The sequence below is a fragment of the Salvia hispanica genome, chromosome 6, assembly GCF_023119035.1.
Source record: "Salvia hispanica cultivar TCC Black 2014 chromosome 6, UniMelb_Shisp_WGS_1.0, whole genome shotgun sequence".
Classification (NCBI taxonomy): Eukaryota; Viridiplantae; Streptophyta; class Magnoliopsida; order Lamiales; family Lamiaceae; genus Salvia; species Salvia hispanica.
In genome coordinates this window covers 5,126,219-5,141,731 of record NC_062970.1, presented here as the reverse complement: position 1 = coordinate 5,141,731, position 15,513 = coordinate 5,126,219, and the positions used below count along the sequence as shown (strand labels likewise).

The window sequence follows — 15,513 nt, the reverse complement described above, 5'->3', positions numbered from 1 at the left end:
GAGAGCTCCGAGCTGGCAGAACAGTCTGTTGGATTCCGCCCCCTCGAAATTGAACTGTTGAGTCTCGTTGTTGCAGAGAGAAGAGAGTTATAGTTGTATGGATCAAGGAGCTGGATGAATAAAGCTTATTTTTTATGCACATGGCTAGGTTAGGGTTTAGAGCGGGAAGTAATCACTGTAACACTCTTGTGAAACCGCATGTCCTCCTTTGTTAGCCAAATAAGTATTAAGATAATGTGAAATATTTTATTCTTCCTTTTTTATAGCTTTAACCAAGTATTACATCATTTTGTAGATGCCACTCTTACTTTCTCTCTTTTTAATAGCTTTAACCAAGTATACATCATTTTATAGAGGTCACTCTTACTTTATTCCTTTTAAAGTTTTACTTTTACTTAGAGCAAAGCTCAGCAATCATCTACTCCGAGTAGCATGCTTTTGGGTCAAGTTAATTCAATAAATTTACTTAAGATCTGTAAATTCACATTTTGGGAAAGGGGCCCCCCAAATTTCCCCAACATAGGTGATTTTTCGGGTATCGGGCCTCCCCCCCTCGGGGGCCAAGAATAATTAAAGTCAAAACTTAGCCTCTTCCCTCCCCGGGGTTACAACACTCGATTCTTTCAAAAGAATGGGCGAAGATAAAATATCTTAAGTGTTACAACTAATTTCAATAAGTTTTTGTTTTCCCTTGAACCAAGCCCTGGGATCCCCAATCATATAGTTGGGTTACCACTATAATCATCTTTAAAAATGGGGTTTTTCGGCCCCATTCCTTGTGAATTTATGCATTTGATCAGGGTTTTTAAACTTTTCGTTAACGAGATCCATTGGGGTTATTTTTTGACCTTACTAGTCGAAGCCCGAAAACGCCATTGTGACCCGCCCCCCACGGTATTATGTCGCCGGAATGTGTGAGACTTACCATTGTATAAGCCACTATGGCTCCCCCCCTTAGCCGTTTGGTACCCAGGGTTTACCCTCTTGCCCCGGCCTTCAACATGGAATATCTTCTGAAATTTTCCCTCCCACTCGGGGCCCCCTAACTTTGTCAAAAGCGATAAACTCGAATTCCATGGTGGATCAAGCATACGTGTCTTTTCGTTGATTTCCCCCAAAACGGCTCCCCCCCATGATGAACACTACCCCCCTGGTCGAGAATGAGTCTTTTAAAATCGGGAAGATCGATTTGCATCACGGAGTACCCTTGATTGGGGATATCTTGTGTTTTCCCTTTAAAAAGTTAAAGTATACTTCATGTATCTTAAAACCCCTTGGGGCTTTCAATTTTTCCTTGCGGGGGGTTTTTCCTTTCGGCCGTTTATTAAAGTACCAAAAGTCGGTGGGTTGAATTTATGATAAACATTAAACCCCAATATGATCCTTCGTATTCTTCTTGAGCTACATTTTCCCCCGTGTCTTTTCGAATGCACATTGGGTTCCAATGGATCTTGTGGCTCACAATTAAAAAGTGAAATTTCCCTTAAGCCTTTCTCAATGTAATGAATTTTTCCCAAAGCTATTCCGGGGAATTTTTTAATCTTGATTAAGAGAACCCTGGCAAAAACCCTTATCTTTCATGTCAAATTTTTCTCTTCAACATTTTTTTGGTCTCGTTGATAATGACACTATTGTTCCCCATAATCAACATATTATCCACATAAAGACACCCCCAAATAAAAACTCATTATTTGTTTTCCCTTAAAGTAAACCACTTAAAACCCTTTTGTTGATAGTAAACCCCGTTGGGCTTGGCTTGAACTTAAGTGTCATTGAAAAAGGGCTTTTTTAAATCCATATAGGGGCCTCACTAGCTTGCTATCTTCCTTTCCCCGGTTTTACAAACCCTTGATTGCTCCATATAAATTTCTTCCTCTAATTCACCCATTCAAAAATGCGGTTTTCACTTCATTTGGTGAATTTAAAGATTTTTGGAAAAACATTCAAGGCACCCGAATAGAAGTGATTGAAACGGGTGACGATTGAGGAGAATATGGAGTCGTGGTTTGGTGAATTATACCACTTGCATGACATAATTCTGCAAACGGTGCCACAGATTCACCACCTCTATCACTTCGAACACACTTCATTCGACAATTAAGTTGATTTTCGGCTTCATTTTTTAAGTATTTAAACGCTTCAATTGCCTCATCTTTACCTCTTAATAAGTAAAGGTAACAATACCTTGTGCAATCATCTATAAATGTGATGAAATACTTTTTACCACCTCTTGTTTGCACAAATTTCAAATCACATACGTCTGTGTGGATCAACTCAAGAGGTTTTGTGCTCCGCTCTACCGAATGGAACGGCAGCTTAGCCATTTTGTCTTCAACACACACTTCACATCTTTCTTGTGAGTTAAACTTATCAACTTTTAGTAAATTAAGATTTACTAATCTTTTTATAGCATTTAGATTTACATGTCCCAATCTATTATGCCATAAATCAGAGCTCTCAAGCAAATAAGAGGATGTGTCATCTTCCTTATTGCATATTCCTTTTCCACGGTGAATGACCGTAACATTTAGCTCAAAAAGCCCATTCACTAGGTGGCCTTCACCTATGAATTTTCCATTCTTGGTCAATATAACCTTTTCACACTCAAATTATAGTGAAAATCCATGATTTACTAGAAGTGAGTCTGACACTAAATTTTTTCGGATGTCTGGGACATGCAGCACATCCTTGAGGGTAAGAACCTTTCCAGATCCTAGTTTTAGGAACACATTACCCACACAACTACCTCAGAAGAGGTTTGGTTTCCCATGCGTACTTTTCTACCTCCAACAGATTTGTAAATAGAAAAAACGCTTCTCTCGGAGTACACATGACATGAGGCACCCGTATCAACAAACCATTCATTTGGATTATTACCATGGTCCACGTCGGAGACCATTGCGACCACCTCGTGATCTTTGTTGTTTATAACAACACGTTCAAATAATTTGCACAATATTGTCTCCATCAATAAGTACACAATTATATTGAACCATATGTGCATTGGTATATTCAACACCACATGCATCCCAATTATTACTACCAAGTCAAAATTGGTCTTGCTTGTCAAATGACAAACGATAAACACAATTCTCAAGAGAATAGCTCTCAAGGAATTAACCACTTCATTGCACATCGACATTGCGACTGTTCGTTTCTTCATTCCAGCTTTGGAGCTCATGTTTCCTCCAACTTCGATTGGTATAACCCTGTCTTAGAAGAGTACATTAATTTGTCTTGCGATTGTTAGAAATAAAGGGATAAAATTCCCAAGCCGTTACAGGCGGTACTCTAACTATTACAATCGAAGGAAGATAATAACAATAAGTAGAATGAAAATTACAACGGAAATAATAAAACAAACCGAATTATAAGTTGAGTCGAGGGAAACCCTCTTTCCGCAAGACAAATTACGCCCCGGCTAGTGCTCACGGAATGGCGTATTGCCCCCAAAGATAAAACGACTTCCTCCTAGCATGTAGAAGCACCTCAAACCCGCTAGGCACCGACGAACTTGATGGAGTTCCGAGAATCGAGCTATGCAATGCTACTATGATGTAGAGAACTAGAGAGGAGAGAGAATGCTTTTTGTTGGTGTGTTTCTCATCTCTCAAACCCACCTATTTATAGGATAGGAGAGACAACTTCAAAAGTCTTGGCATTAAGGGTCACCCTAAACCAATTGGAGGTTACATAACATGAAAAGCCAAAGGACTTAAAGGTGAAAAGCTTGAAACCTTTTCAAATGTTACACGTTTTCAACAGAGTATAAATCATCAACTCATGCTCTAAAAGCGATGCCTCGATACCTAAACAGGACACGATGTGTAGTGCAACCTTTGACAATGTCCTACAAACCATGATAGAAAATCGAGGACAATAACTTTTATAGAATGAACAACAACTCAAAAAAAAGTTTTGCTTATTTTACAAAAATGGTGAATTGTTTGCATTTTACTCCCCATGTATATAAGGTTTTAAACACAAAATTGGTGTTTCACAGGATTAATTTTATCCAAATATATTAAAACATAAATATATTTTAATATACCAAAGAAGTGGTTAAGTTATTTACCTTACTTATTAAGCATACAATACATCCAACGATGTTAATTTACAAGAAATATTTTCATTTTTTTTTCTAAAACACCTTTTTTTACCATGATTATATTATGAATTTGAAAGTAGAGCTAAATATGAATCTAATTGAAATTTATTCTATTTTTGAAGGTTTAAATGAAAAATATAATCCAAAATAAAATGAATATATATCATACTGTATGAAAAGAAAGAGCAAGATTTTCGTTTAATTATTCTCTCATGTAGTGTATTAAGTTTTGAGCACAACACCTTATCCTATCAAATATTGTGGGTATGTTTTATTTTTAAGTTAATATTGTTATTTTAATTTATATTAATTTCTTTTTTTCTATTTAATACTCCTATTATCATTCTATTTTCTATAACATTTTTTGTTATTTAAATCATTTTAGTTTAAGAGTGATTTATGGTAGCATCTATAAGTTAAAAACAATGTATTTGGAATAGTTTATGATATCATACTAAAAAATGTGTCAAATCTTAACCGGAATGAAGAGAGTATTAGAATATTACTAGAACATGAATCCCTAATGGTTCCCACACGGCCACACCCCTTTTGGGTGAATCCCCAAACCCCATATATACTAATAGAAACCCCTTTTGGGTGAATCCCCAAACCCCATATATACTAATATTTCTATAATGATTGTTTGGTCACGGTGTAGTCAGTCTCTTTGATAAATGATGACTTATTGGAAAAAAAAATTGATACTATGTTTTATTTTATTTTTTAAATTGTCTATTACATTAAATATATGCTACCTTTAGAAATAATTTTATTGTTTTGGCGTGTTATTAATCACCTATCACACGACGCACACACTCAGATCACAAATCATGAATCCACCTTTGTTTTTTTTAATCTTTTCAATATAAACTTTTTCTAGATGTGATATACCAACATATATGATATCAATATACATTAATTTGAAACTTGATATGAGAAGTGTAAGGGTACATAGAGTATTAGTCAAGATGAAACTTAAATAAATGACATTTAGCACATCAAATGTACCATTCAACTAGTTATAAAGAGGAGCTTCATGTTATTACATAGTTACGCAAGAAATTCATACGACCCCATCACACTATATGGGAGACTATTCCCAGAGGGATGAATCAAAACATCTTCTCTCTCGATATATAACTATACATATATTTGTATCATATTCTTTAGCTAAGTTGATATAAATATTAGCAACCATACAAAGAATTTTCAGCTAGTGTTTGAGGCATCCCATCGAGCAAACAATCGATTGGAGGTATGGTTAGTGTTTCTTGTACACCATACGCATTCCAACAAAAGGGATCGTCCACCAAAACGCCCTCGTGGGGAAGGAGCTCGACCTCGGACATCGTGATGTTCGTGCACGCAATGCTGTCGCTGCATGCAAAGTGTATCGGCGGGCTCCTAACGTCGTAGGTTCCCTTTATGTTCCTGTATGTCACGTCTGTCAAGTATACGGCCGATGTCTCGTTCCTGCACTCCTTGGTTAGACAATAGTACTGATCGATGAGCACGCAGTTTCTCACGTTCTCCATTTGGATGTTCTCAAAGAAAATGTTGGAGACGGACCCCGTCCCGCCCTGCCATGTCTTGATCCTCAACCCATTGTCGGAGTCCCTTATGAATGCGTTTCGAACTGTTATGTTCGATACGCATGCGCGAGAATTGTGCACACCCAAGCTCCCTATGCTGCATTTTTCGGATCAATTTTCATTAGTATAACTCATTTACTTTCAATTAGACGGATTTTTAAATTGACAAGCAAAACTACAATTTAGTCAAATTTTCAACTTAATATATTAAGTACTTATTATATTTCCACCGATCACATCCTTACATTACATATGCATTTAAAAGAAAGCAGATTCTAGAGGATTATGTCCCTTTGGGAGCGTGACAATATGTGAGAATCATACAACGCACATAAAATGACAAAAGGAAACATAGGTGCTAGTAAAGTCAGCAAATTTGTGTCCAAAAACTAAGGATTCATACTCATTTAAATGAATAAAAAAATAAATAACACTATATTATTATCATAAAAACAGCACAAACCTGATTCCGTGACTGGGCCCACATGTGACGGCTTCGATATCAACGTCCGAACAACCCGGCCCGATTGAGATGCAATCATCCCCTGCACATAGAATTATAAATAAATAAAAAATTAAAAAATGAAAAATGCACCCATTTCAGATCGAGTTGTAGTTATATTTACCGTTAGCGATCACGGAGTTGTATATGCCTACGGCTTTCGTGTTCTCGATATGAATTCCATCGGTGTTGGGGCTCAACTTGGGCGAAGATATCGACAATTTATCGATCAACACGCCCTCGCACCCGTCGAACTTCATGTGGAATTTAGGACTATTTCGGATGCGCAAACCGGTCACTACCAAGTTGGAGCTCATGAAGAAACGAATTAGCTGCAAAATAATTATAATTAAAAGTTATTAGAAAACTAAATTTAGAAAGCATTAAACAGAAAAGATGTAAATGTACACCCACCGCAGGGCTGTCACATGGTCCAGGCAATGTCGATCCATTAGGGCCCTGATAATTGCAAAGAAACAAAATTTCAACTTTGTTATAATTAAGTTATACTACTAATACAAGTAAAAACAAATTAATTAGAGAAAAAAGTTAAAGAAAGCAATGGACTTTTATAAGATTGTGAAGATAGGGATTGGACAAGTTGAACGTGCGATGTCGATATCGTAAGTTACGAGATGAAATATAGTGTCCCATAATTTATTTTTGCCATCATACTATTTTACTATTGTATTTATTATTCTACTATAAATGAATCTCATTTAGTAGAAATTTAAATCAAACATGTAAAAATTGAAAATTTATTTAAAAAATAAAAATAAATAAAGACTTAAACTTGTACACTCTTTACCTTATGAGGCTTACAGGGAAGATCCCACCATTTCTGGCCATTGCCTTCTATGGTTCCAGTTCCGGTCAGTGTCATATCGTCGAGACGATAGAACACCAACCACTGCTGGTGGCTGTCTTTTTCTGGCCAGCACTCCGGCCCATCCGGCGGCATCACCACCCCATCAATCTTCATTTAAAAAAAAATTAAGGTATCAGGTTCGAGTCCACCTAATTATTTATCAAAAAAAGAAAGAAAATAAATAAAAGCCAGTCTTACTTGGAAAACAAGTCCGGGCTGGCAAGGCCCGGAAAAGATAGTGGAAGTGATCATGAACTCGAGGCTCGAGGGTGCGAGAACGACAGCGTTCTCCACCTGGCAGGCCGCCTTCCAGGCGGCCCTGAAGGCGGCCGTGTCATCCGTGGAGCCATCCCCGCAGGCCCCAAACTCGGTCACGTCGAAAATGCAGGTCGTGTTCGTGTCTGTGTTGGGTTGGGTCGGGCCGTAGCTCGGGTCGGACGGGATGGAGGGCGGGTAGGCAGGGGTGGGGGCAAGGGCAGGGGCAGGGGCAGGGGCAGGGGCAGGGGAGAGTTTTCTTGAATGCTTATGCTTTTTGGGTGAGTGGTGATGCATTTTACCATTTGTGAAATTAGCTACATTTTGAATTGCAATGATCAATAGAAACAATATATGCAGAGGCTTCATTGGAGCAAGAATTGGAAGAGGGAATTTTTAAGACAGATGGCGAAAGTGAGGAATTAGTTGTGTTGGAATTTAGAGAGGGAGGGAGAGAAGTTGACAGTTGAGAGTGAAAATGTGAGGAGGTGAGTGGAATTTATATTACTACAAAGTTTTCACGTGACAAAAGGTTCTAATGCAAGAAATGGACACGTGGCGGTAATGTGTTGATTCTCACATCATTTTCCTGCAGCCATTCAAACTTTTTAATGGAGGAAAATTGTTTTGGTGCATTATCAGCCTGCTCCGATTTTGTTGCTTTTTGGAATTTCAATCTCAATATATCTATACTGATTTTGCATTTGACGGTTTCTTCATGTTTGTACTCTCTCTCTCTCTCTCTCTCAATATGCACTTTTGTTCATGTGAGAATAGCTTGTGGTTTCTTGATAATTGTGTAGTAACCAAGCTCTGTGTCTGAGCTTTTTTTAATCAAATTCACATTATATATATCAAGATATAGAAAAAAAAATACATGTAGTTATTGACCCTTTTCTGCGGTGGCACCTTATTATTGGCCATGATCCTTTTGATATTATCTACTACTACAATACTTAATTTGATTATGATTTCATTCACATCATAAAGTGTTACTTACTTACTCATCAATTTTGTAGAAGGCGACACGTGTGCATGAGAAAACATAGGGAATAAAATGGCAAACAAGGAAAAGAGAAGCAAATGTAATGCGAGGGTGTAAAAGCGAAAACAATGTGTAGTCTCGTGACTCTTTATTGTTGTGTAGCTATTTGTGGTGGCCATGGATTTCACACACTATGTTCACGGGCTATCAATTTGTGACCCCAAATTAAATCTCATTTTATTACTTGTATATAGACATTAATTACCAGCTAGAACTTACTAGAATTTATTATATTCTATTTTATATACTCATTACCAACTACTAGCTCCGTTCGCAATATTTAAGTTAAAAAATTGTAGGAAATGATAAAAAAAAATGAGTGTAATGTGGATCATTTTTTATATTATACTATTAAGTTAAAATTATGAGTGTAACAATTTAGTAAAATTTGTACTCTCTCCGTCTCAAGATAAGCACTCGCTTTTTTTTTGCCCTCATTGTGAAAAAAAATGATATAAAATGGTTAGAGTGGAGAGAGAGTAAAGTAAAAGAGAAAATTATATAGAGGAGAGTCTTCTCTACATAGTTCGTACTCTTACTTTACTTTTTTCCAGTTCAACTATTTTATAGTATTATTTTTTTAAAATGAGTGCGAAAAAGAAGCGAGTCACTTATATTGGGACGGATGAAGTAATTTATTTGTTCAAATTAAAATAGTAAATGGACCTTTTATTATGGTCGTAACGAATTAATAAAATGAAAACTTGAAAAGAGGGAATAATACCAATTACTACTAAAATAAGTATATAGTATAGGTATACCTACATAATTAGATTATAGACTACTACTATTATTATATATAAAATTAAGAGTACCTACCGAGCTCGAGTTTATTAGTATTTGGAAACATGGATTAAACTATACAAGTTGTAATATTAAAAGAGCCACACATATGATACCGACTAGTCTTTGACATGGGACACCTTGTCACTGTTATAATCAGTATATGTTTCCTGGATCTTATGAGATAGTCAATAATAAATCATTACAAAGTATATACTTAAATTTGATTTAAATTTTACACTAACGTTAGTGAATTGAATTATTTTGATTGGGGATTTTTGGTGTGATAGATAAGCATAGTAGTCACGTGTGAGCATTCACTAGAAATGTGATTGCAGGAGCACAAACTCAGCTACAGCACTGCATGTATGTTTTTTTTGCAGCTTTGTATATTTCCATTGTTCACGAGTATATACACCATCACCAATATATAATGATGAGTAGATGATGAATAATAGTTTGGGATAAATGCTACAATAAAGGGGGAAAACCACACTAATTAAACAAAAATAAATTTTGTTGTGAGTTTGGTGTACAATATAAATATGTAATTTATATTTAATTTCTTATAGACAAATATAGCTACATAAACAGTATATCAAGCTACTAATTAATGTAGTGGAGTTCTAATTTTTATTTATTTATGCAGTGTTCTTTTATTCAATCTAGCTTATTTTAGCCTAATTTTTTTCTTGTTATCAGCAATTTCAGCCCCTTCTCATCCTCAAATTCCAGCATTTCGGCAGTGGATTGGATTGATAATGATTCAAGCTAGATAATTTTCGACAATTTTCGACAATATTAGAATAAGAAAACAAGAAAAATTTAAGTTTTGATAGAGACTGTTAGGCCATCCCTTTTCCTTGTCTTGCCATGGCTGGGATCGATGTTATGCCATGGCTGGGATCTGAACATCGATGTTATAGTTGATAGGATGTGGTGTAACACATTATTTATTGTTTGATAGATGTATTAATATTTACAATTATGATTTTCAAGTGGTATATAGAATCACACAAATATATTATGATATTTTCAGAGTTTTATTTTATAAAGACCTACTACGTCATAAATGTTATACACTTTTATCATATAGTACTATATCAATCGAGATATGTGAGTCATGTGACCATAAAGTGAGAATTAATTGTGAAATTGCGAAAGGATTAATTGGAACTGTCTATTAATAGCTAATCCGTATTTAATTAGTGGAGTTGGTATCACTTGTCAGTTACAGATTTGCTTACTGAATTCGAAAATATTCTGCTAACTGAGTTCGAAAATAATTTTTCGGATTTGATTTTCAGCCTTTAACTTTTAAAAAGAGTATTTTATTTCCAGCAAACACTCCGGCTATATATTTCGAATACTACCTACTTTTGATTCTGATTGCCTTTTTATAATCTACAAATTTAGTATTTCGAACACAAACTACGTGCTACTTGTGTGTGTACATGGTTAGGTTTATGTTTACTTATTTTGTACTACTATACTACATATTTTGTTCCATTATAATTAAGGTATTTTTTAGAATAAAAAGAATGAAGTATGAAATATAATAAAATATATGGATTAAAAAAATAAAGTAGGATAGATTATTGGTAGTGGGAGTGGATGACACAAATTTATATGCAAATTGATAAAATTTGATAGAGATATAGAGAAAAAAAAAATGACTGATAATATTGTTAGTGAAAAATAAGATTCAAATTATTAGAGATAAAAATTTATCATAAAATCACTATTTTTTATGGACCATCAAAAATGAAAAACAAGACTGTTGGTGGTGGATGTAAATAACTTTTTTTTATCGTACTACTTATCTGTGTTAATAGTTTGGTTTATGTTTACTTTTGTGCTAGTTGATCATTTGTGGAAACAATGCACAAATTTTGAGCCTTGAATTTTAAGTATTTTTTATGTTTATCGTGATATGTTTTATGAAATTGAGATATATTTAAATGAGTTTCAATTTATATTTGAATTTTATTATTGCAAGTTTAGTGTATTTAATTTTAAAAGTAGTGTATTTTTTTTAATATAAAGTGTATTTAATACATAAATATATTAATAAAAAAAAATTGTATAATTATTTAAGTTACATAAATTATTGATAAAATATTATGGGACTAATATGTAAGTTAAGTAAATATGTAGGTATAATTGAAAAGGTATAAAAAAGAATAAAAATATGGAATATTCTTTTAGGTTTGAGTTTGGAGTAAATGATTGGAGTTTGGTGTGACCCAAACTCAAAAATGAGTTTGAGTTTGGTGTAAATGGTTGGAGATGGCATAAATAGTTAGGTTTATGTTTACTTGTTTAGTTAGTACTCTATAGTACTAAAGCGCTCACTATCATTTATTTTAATTAGAGTGGACGATATAATTTTTTATGTATAATTAATAAAGTATGCGAAAGATAAAATAAATTGAAATTAATGTTAGTGGAGAATAAGATACACAATATTAGAGGTATAAGCTTGCCATTAATCGAGCATGATTAATCTGATTTCGTCGAAGGCAGGTTCGAAACATCCGTAGTAAAAAAAAATCTAAATCACTTAAGTATACTATTTTTGAAAAAACTTCTTATAATATATCATATTAATATTTTTTAGTATGCACCACCAACATCAATTATTTATTCAACGTAACATCTTTTTTGGTTTGACCACATGTGTACGAACTCGTCTTTGGCGGAATCCGACTAATCCTGCTCAATTACTTTCATTTTTAGAAATCTCTAATATTGTAAAAAGTTTGATTTATATACAATTTGATGGATTGTAATTTGACGGCGAAATATAGAGCCAACTCGTTGGAACTCTATTTGGATTATAATTTAATTGAGATGAATTATTTTTGATTTGTTAATAGTAATATTATGTACATGTTCCTAATTTGTACAAATTTCCCTTAAAAAATCTTCATATTTGATTAAAGTTTGATTAAAGTCTCAGTTGTTGGGAACACTCACATCCATAAAAGGAAATAATATTGCAAGCTAACTCAATGTACTGCCACCAAATAATACCAAACTATTGGTAATTATTTTCTAAAAAACATTGAAAGTTGGTGGCGTGATATAAAATAAATGTTACTATTTGTTTGCACATACATACAAGTAAACACATTCAAGGAGTGAATGTTGGCTGACAAATCTCCTGCTTATTTGATTCACACGAGCAACACCAAAACAATCAGTTTCTAATTTGTCCTTCAATAGTAATAATGAAATAAATTAGGAATACCTAATCCAATTTGAAAAGTCACTCTATCATGGGTTTTTGATAATTGAGATTTTGATGATTGAGATTTGTCGCATAGTAAAATTCAATCCATCCCCAAAAGGCCCATATGGCCATATGCCACAAGCTTTAGCAGAAAAGGCCCATTCATAACAAACACACTTTTAAGCACAAACACAAACACAGACAAGTCTACATAATTTTTTAATTAAATTATAAATTATTGATTTGTTAAAAAAATATCGTACATCCATTTTTCACCCTGACAGCTTGCCGGATGCTACCGTAAAAATTTGACTAAATGACATAAATACACTTTTTTTGGGTAAGAAAAGCGATCGGAGCCTGATTACAAACTAACAAACGTAAGAAACATCTAATCTATCATGCATCAACTAAATACTAAGACTCAAGGGAGGAAACTCTAAAACATGGACACTTTTATAAAAGTTGTATGCGTAATGTGACAGAAAATCAGCAACGAAATGTCCTTCCTTGTGCACGTGACGGAGCAGAGTCAAACTCATATAACAAACTTTGCACCTTCCGTACTATAGATCTGCAATTGATGGTCACTTCAAAGTTATCCATAATCATGGCACACCAGTGAAACTATCACTCTCTACCTCCAACTTTCGAATATCCATATTCTTTGCCAACTGTAGCCTATGAAATAAGCACCAAATTTCGACTATCAAAATAGGTCACACTCTAATATTATTAGCAACAAAACCATACCTCCAAGCTCCTGTAGAATCACGGATGAGACCACCACTAAAAGCATGTCTTGATCGTCCCTTTAGCGATGCGTTAGTATTGAGCTTAAGAGTATCCGGCAAAGGGGCCGCCAACTAACAAAAGTACACTTTTAAAACACAACAAATGAATCTAAAATTTTGACACAAACTTACAAAGTCGATAGTTCGTTTAATCAACTATAAATTAGCACTCCATATTTTAAGATTTACAGAAATACTACCAAAAAAAAGAACAATAGTAAAAAAATAACGCTAAATTTAAACGCAAAATAGAACATAAAAAATGAAATAAACAAAACAATACTACTGCAAAATATAACACCTTGTAAAATGGTAAAAAATTTATGTTCGGGCCGAGCAATGAATTAGGCATAAGCCCAATGAGCCCAAATAGCAGTAACAAAATGCCGATAACGAATCGCGGGTCAGATCCGACCCGTCAGCACCGCAAATGTTTCCAAAAAGGGCCAACGCTATGCTTGGAATACACAGCACCTGGAAGACCCCACCACCGTTTTCTTCATTTTTTTCACACACAACACACACTCGGCCTCCTCCAATTCCTCCCCGCGTTTCGCGTAATCGCCAAGGAGAATCGATTGATTACCAAACCAGATCGAATACTCGCCCATGGCGCTTTTCCGCCGGCGATCGTCGCTTTATGCTGGAATAATCTCCTGAAAACCGTCGCCTCAAACGATCAGCAGCTTGATATTTCACCATGTTTGAAGCACATGTGGGTTCATCCTCTCTCCATTGTTGATTTTTTTTTTAATTTTATCTATTTAATTGCGTGGTGACCATTTGGAGCTGTCAACGTCACTGATTTTGATTGATTATTGTAATTTTGTGTCTTTCTATTCGCCGTGGGAACGGAATGGAATGCATGGGAGATGGTTTTGTTGCGGCGGAATGTGTGCATGGGGATAGTATGAAATCATTGTCCGAATTTTTTTGATTCAATGGCGAGTGCTGTTCTGCAATATTAGGCTGGAAATCTGAGGAAATTTGATTATACGGTGGATGAAGTATTAGTATGAACACTAATAGGTTGGAATTTGATTAGACATTGGATGGAGTCTTAGTATGAAAAATAATAGATTTATAATGTGCGGAAATTGGATTAGACGTCGGATGAAGTCTTAGTACGACTACTATTAGGTTGGACATAGTGCGGAAATTTGATTATACATGGGATGACGTCTTAGACCGAACACTAATAGGTTGGAAATGTGCACAAATACGATCAGATGTTGAATGAAGTCTTAGTAACTTGTGAAAAGTCTGGTATGGTGTAAGGTATCGTTAATCTGAACGTGTTTCACCAGATTAGGTTTCTTAGCTTATGTAAAACCAATAAAGTATAGTAAGAAAATTGGAAAATATGTTGTGAGCCACCAATTTTTAGACTACTGAATGATTGTGATGTCTGCCTTGAAGGATTATAATCCTTGTCCATCTAATTATAGATTAAGAGGTTTTGTAGACAATATCTTGATATAAATTGGCAATTTGGGGTTCATATTGGTTAAAATATTGATGCTTCGCTGATGTTAGTAGACAGAGGAAAGGATAGTGCAAAGGACAATGAAGATAAAAATTGCATTGGTTTGCTGCCCCATCATAAGAGTAACATACGTTCTACCTGCAGGATGAATCTAAAAACTGCTGAGTGGATCATGCACAATATTATTGCATCGGTTTTTACTTGCTCATTTGACACATTGAACGAACAGTGCTCTTAATCATAAAATCTGATTTTTGGGGTTAAACAGGTGGAATTGTGTTTGAAGCTATTATGCTTTTAAGGCTGTTAATCTCTAAGGAGACAGACGAAACCAAAATCTCTGTATTTTATGTTATTTAGTTTATATTTGCATTGTATTTTATTTCACAAGGTAACTTGATTAATGCCCTGCATTGCACTCTCTTAGTCTTAATGTTATCCGAGTGGCCATTGAGTTATTGTCATCTAGCTTTCATGTTATCAGAATGATTTTCAGAGTATGCTCCTCACATTTGTTGATATTTATTCTCTGTGGTGACTGGTGAGTCATTTATGAAATTCTTCAAGTCATTTAGGTTTATGTCTTTTTAATACTTTTTAAAGGTCTTGCATTTGCTTCGGAGATACTTGGGTGAGTATGTCCATGGGTTGTCTTCTGAGGCCTTGAGAATCAGTGTTTGGAAAGGTATGTTTTTGGTAACCAGTATGATTTACCATATTTATCATTCAGTTCCTTTAGCATTGTAGACTTTCAGTAGCTTATTATCTTATTTCACTTGAACTGAGGCTTCAGTTTTGATAATAAACTTTGAAGAGTTGGTTTCAAGTTTGGACACAGAGGATAA

The 15,513-nt window shown here is 34.7% G+C and overlaps 2 protein-coding genes across 2 annotated transcripts in view; one reads left to right on the top strand and one right to left on the bottom strand.

The window, feature by feature from the left end:
- Positions 1 to 5,067: 5,067 nt before the first annotated feature.
- Positions 5,068 to 7,778, bottom strand: LOC125192834 (polygalacturonase At1g48100). The gene is made up of 6 exons (XM_048090496.1): positions 7,269 to 7,778; positions 7,011 to 7,178; positions 6,617 to 6,661; positions 6,327 to 6,534; positions 6,164 to 6,245; positions 5,068 to 5,797 (listed from the first exon to the last, which is right to left on the bottom strand). Exons 1-6 carry the CDS (start codon positions 7,692 to 7,694, stop codon positions 5,296 to 5,298), a joined length of 1,431 nt encoding a protein of 476 aa, XP_047946453.1. The 5' UTR covers positions 7,695 to 7,778; the 3' UTR covers positions 5,068 to 5,295.
- Positions 7,779 to 13,661: 5,883 nt separating this feature from the next.
- LOC125194160 overlaps positions 13,662 to 15,513 on the top strand; it is a 36,488-nt gene continuing 34,636 nt past the window's right edge. Inside the window, exons 1-2 of the mRNA XM_048092225.1 lie at positions 13,662 to 13,897; positions 15,272 to 15,353. Of these exons, the coding sequence (XP_047948182.1) occupies positions 13,883 to 13,897; positions 15,272 to 15,353 (97 nt within the window). The 5' untranslated portion in view covers positions 13,662 to 13,882. The remainder of the gene's footprint in view (positions 13,898 to 15,271; positions 15,354 to 15,513) is intronic.

Bases quoted from the DNA above. Each gene is read 5' to 3' on its own strand.
- LOC125192834 (XM_048090496.1), bottom strand. From the start codon at position 7,694: ATGAAGCCTCTGCATATATTGTTTCTATTGATCATTGCAATTCAAAAT. The intron at 7,179-7,268 runs GTAAGACTGGCT...TTTTAAATGAAG, and splicing joins AGCCCGGACTTGTTTTCCAA to ATTGATGGGGTGGTGATGCC. The intron at 6,535-6,616 runs GTGGGTGTACAT...ATTATTTTGCAG, and splicing joins GACCATGTGACAGCCCTGCG to CTAATTCGTTTCTTCATGAG.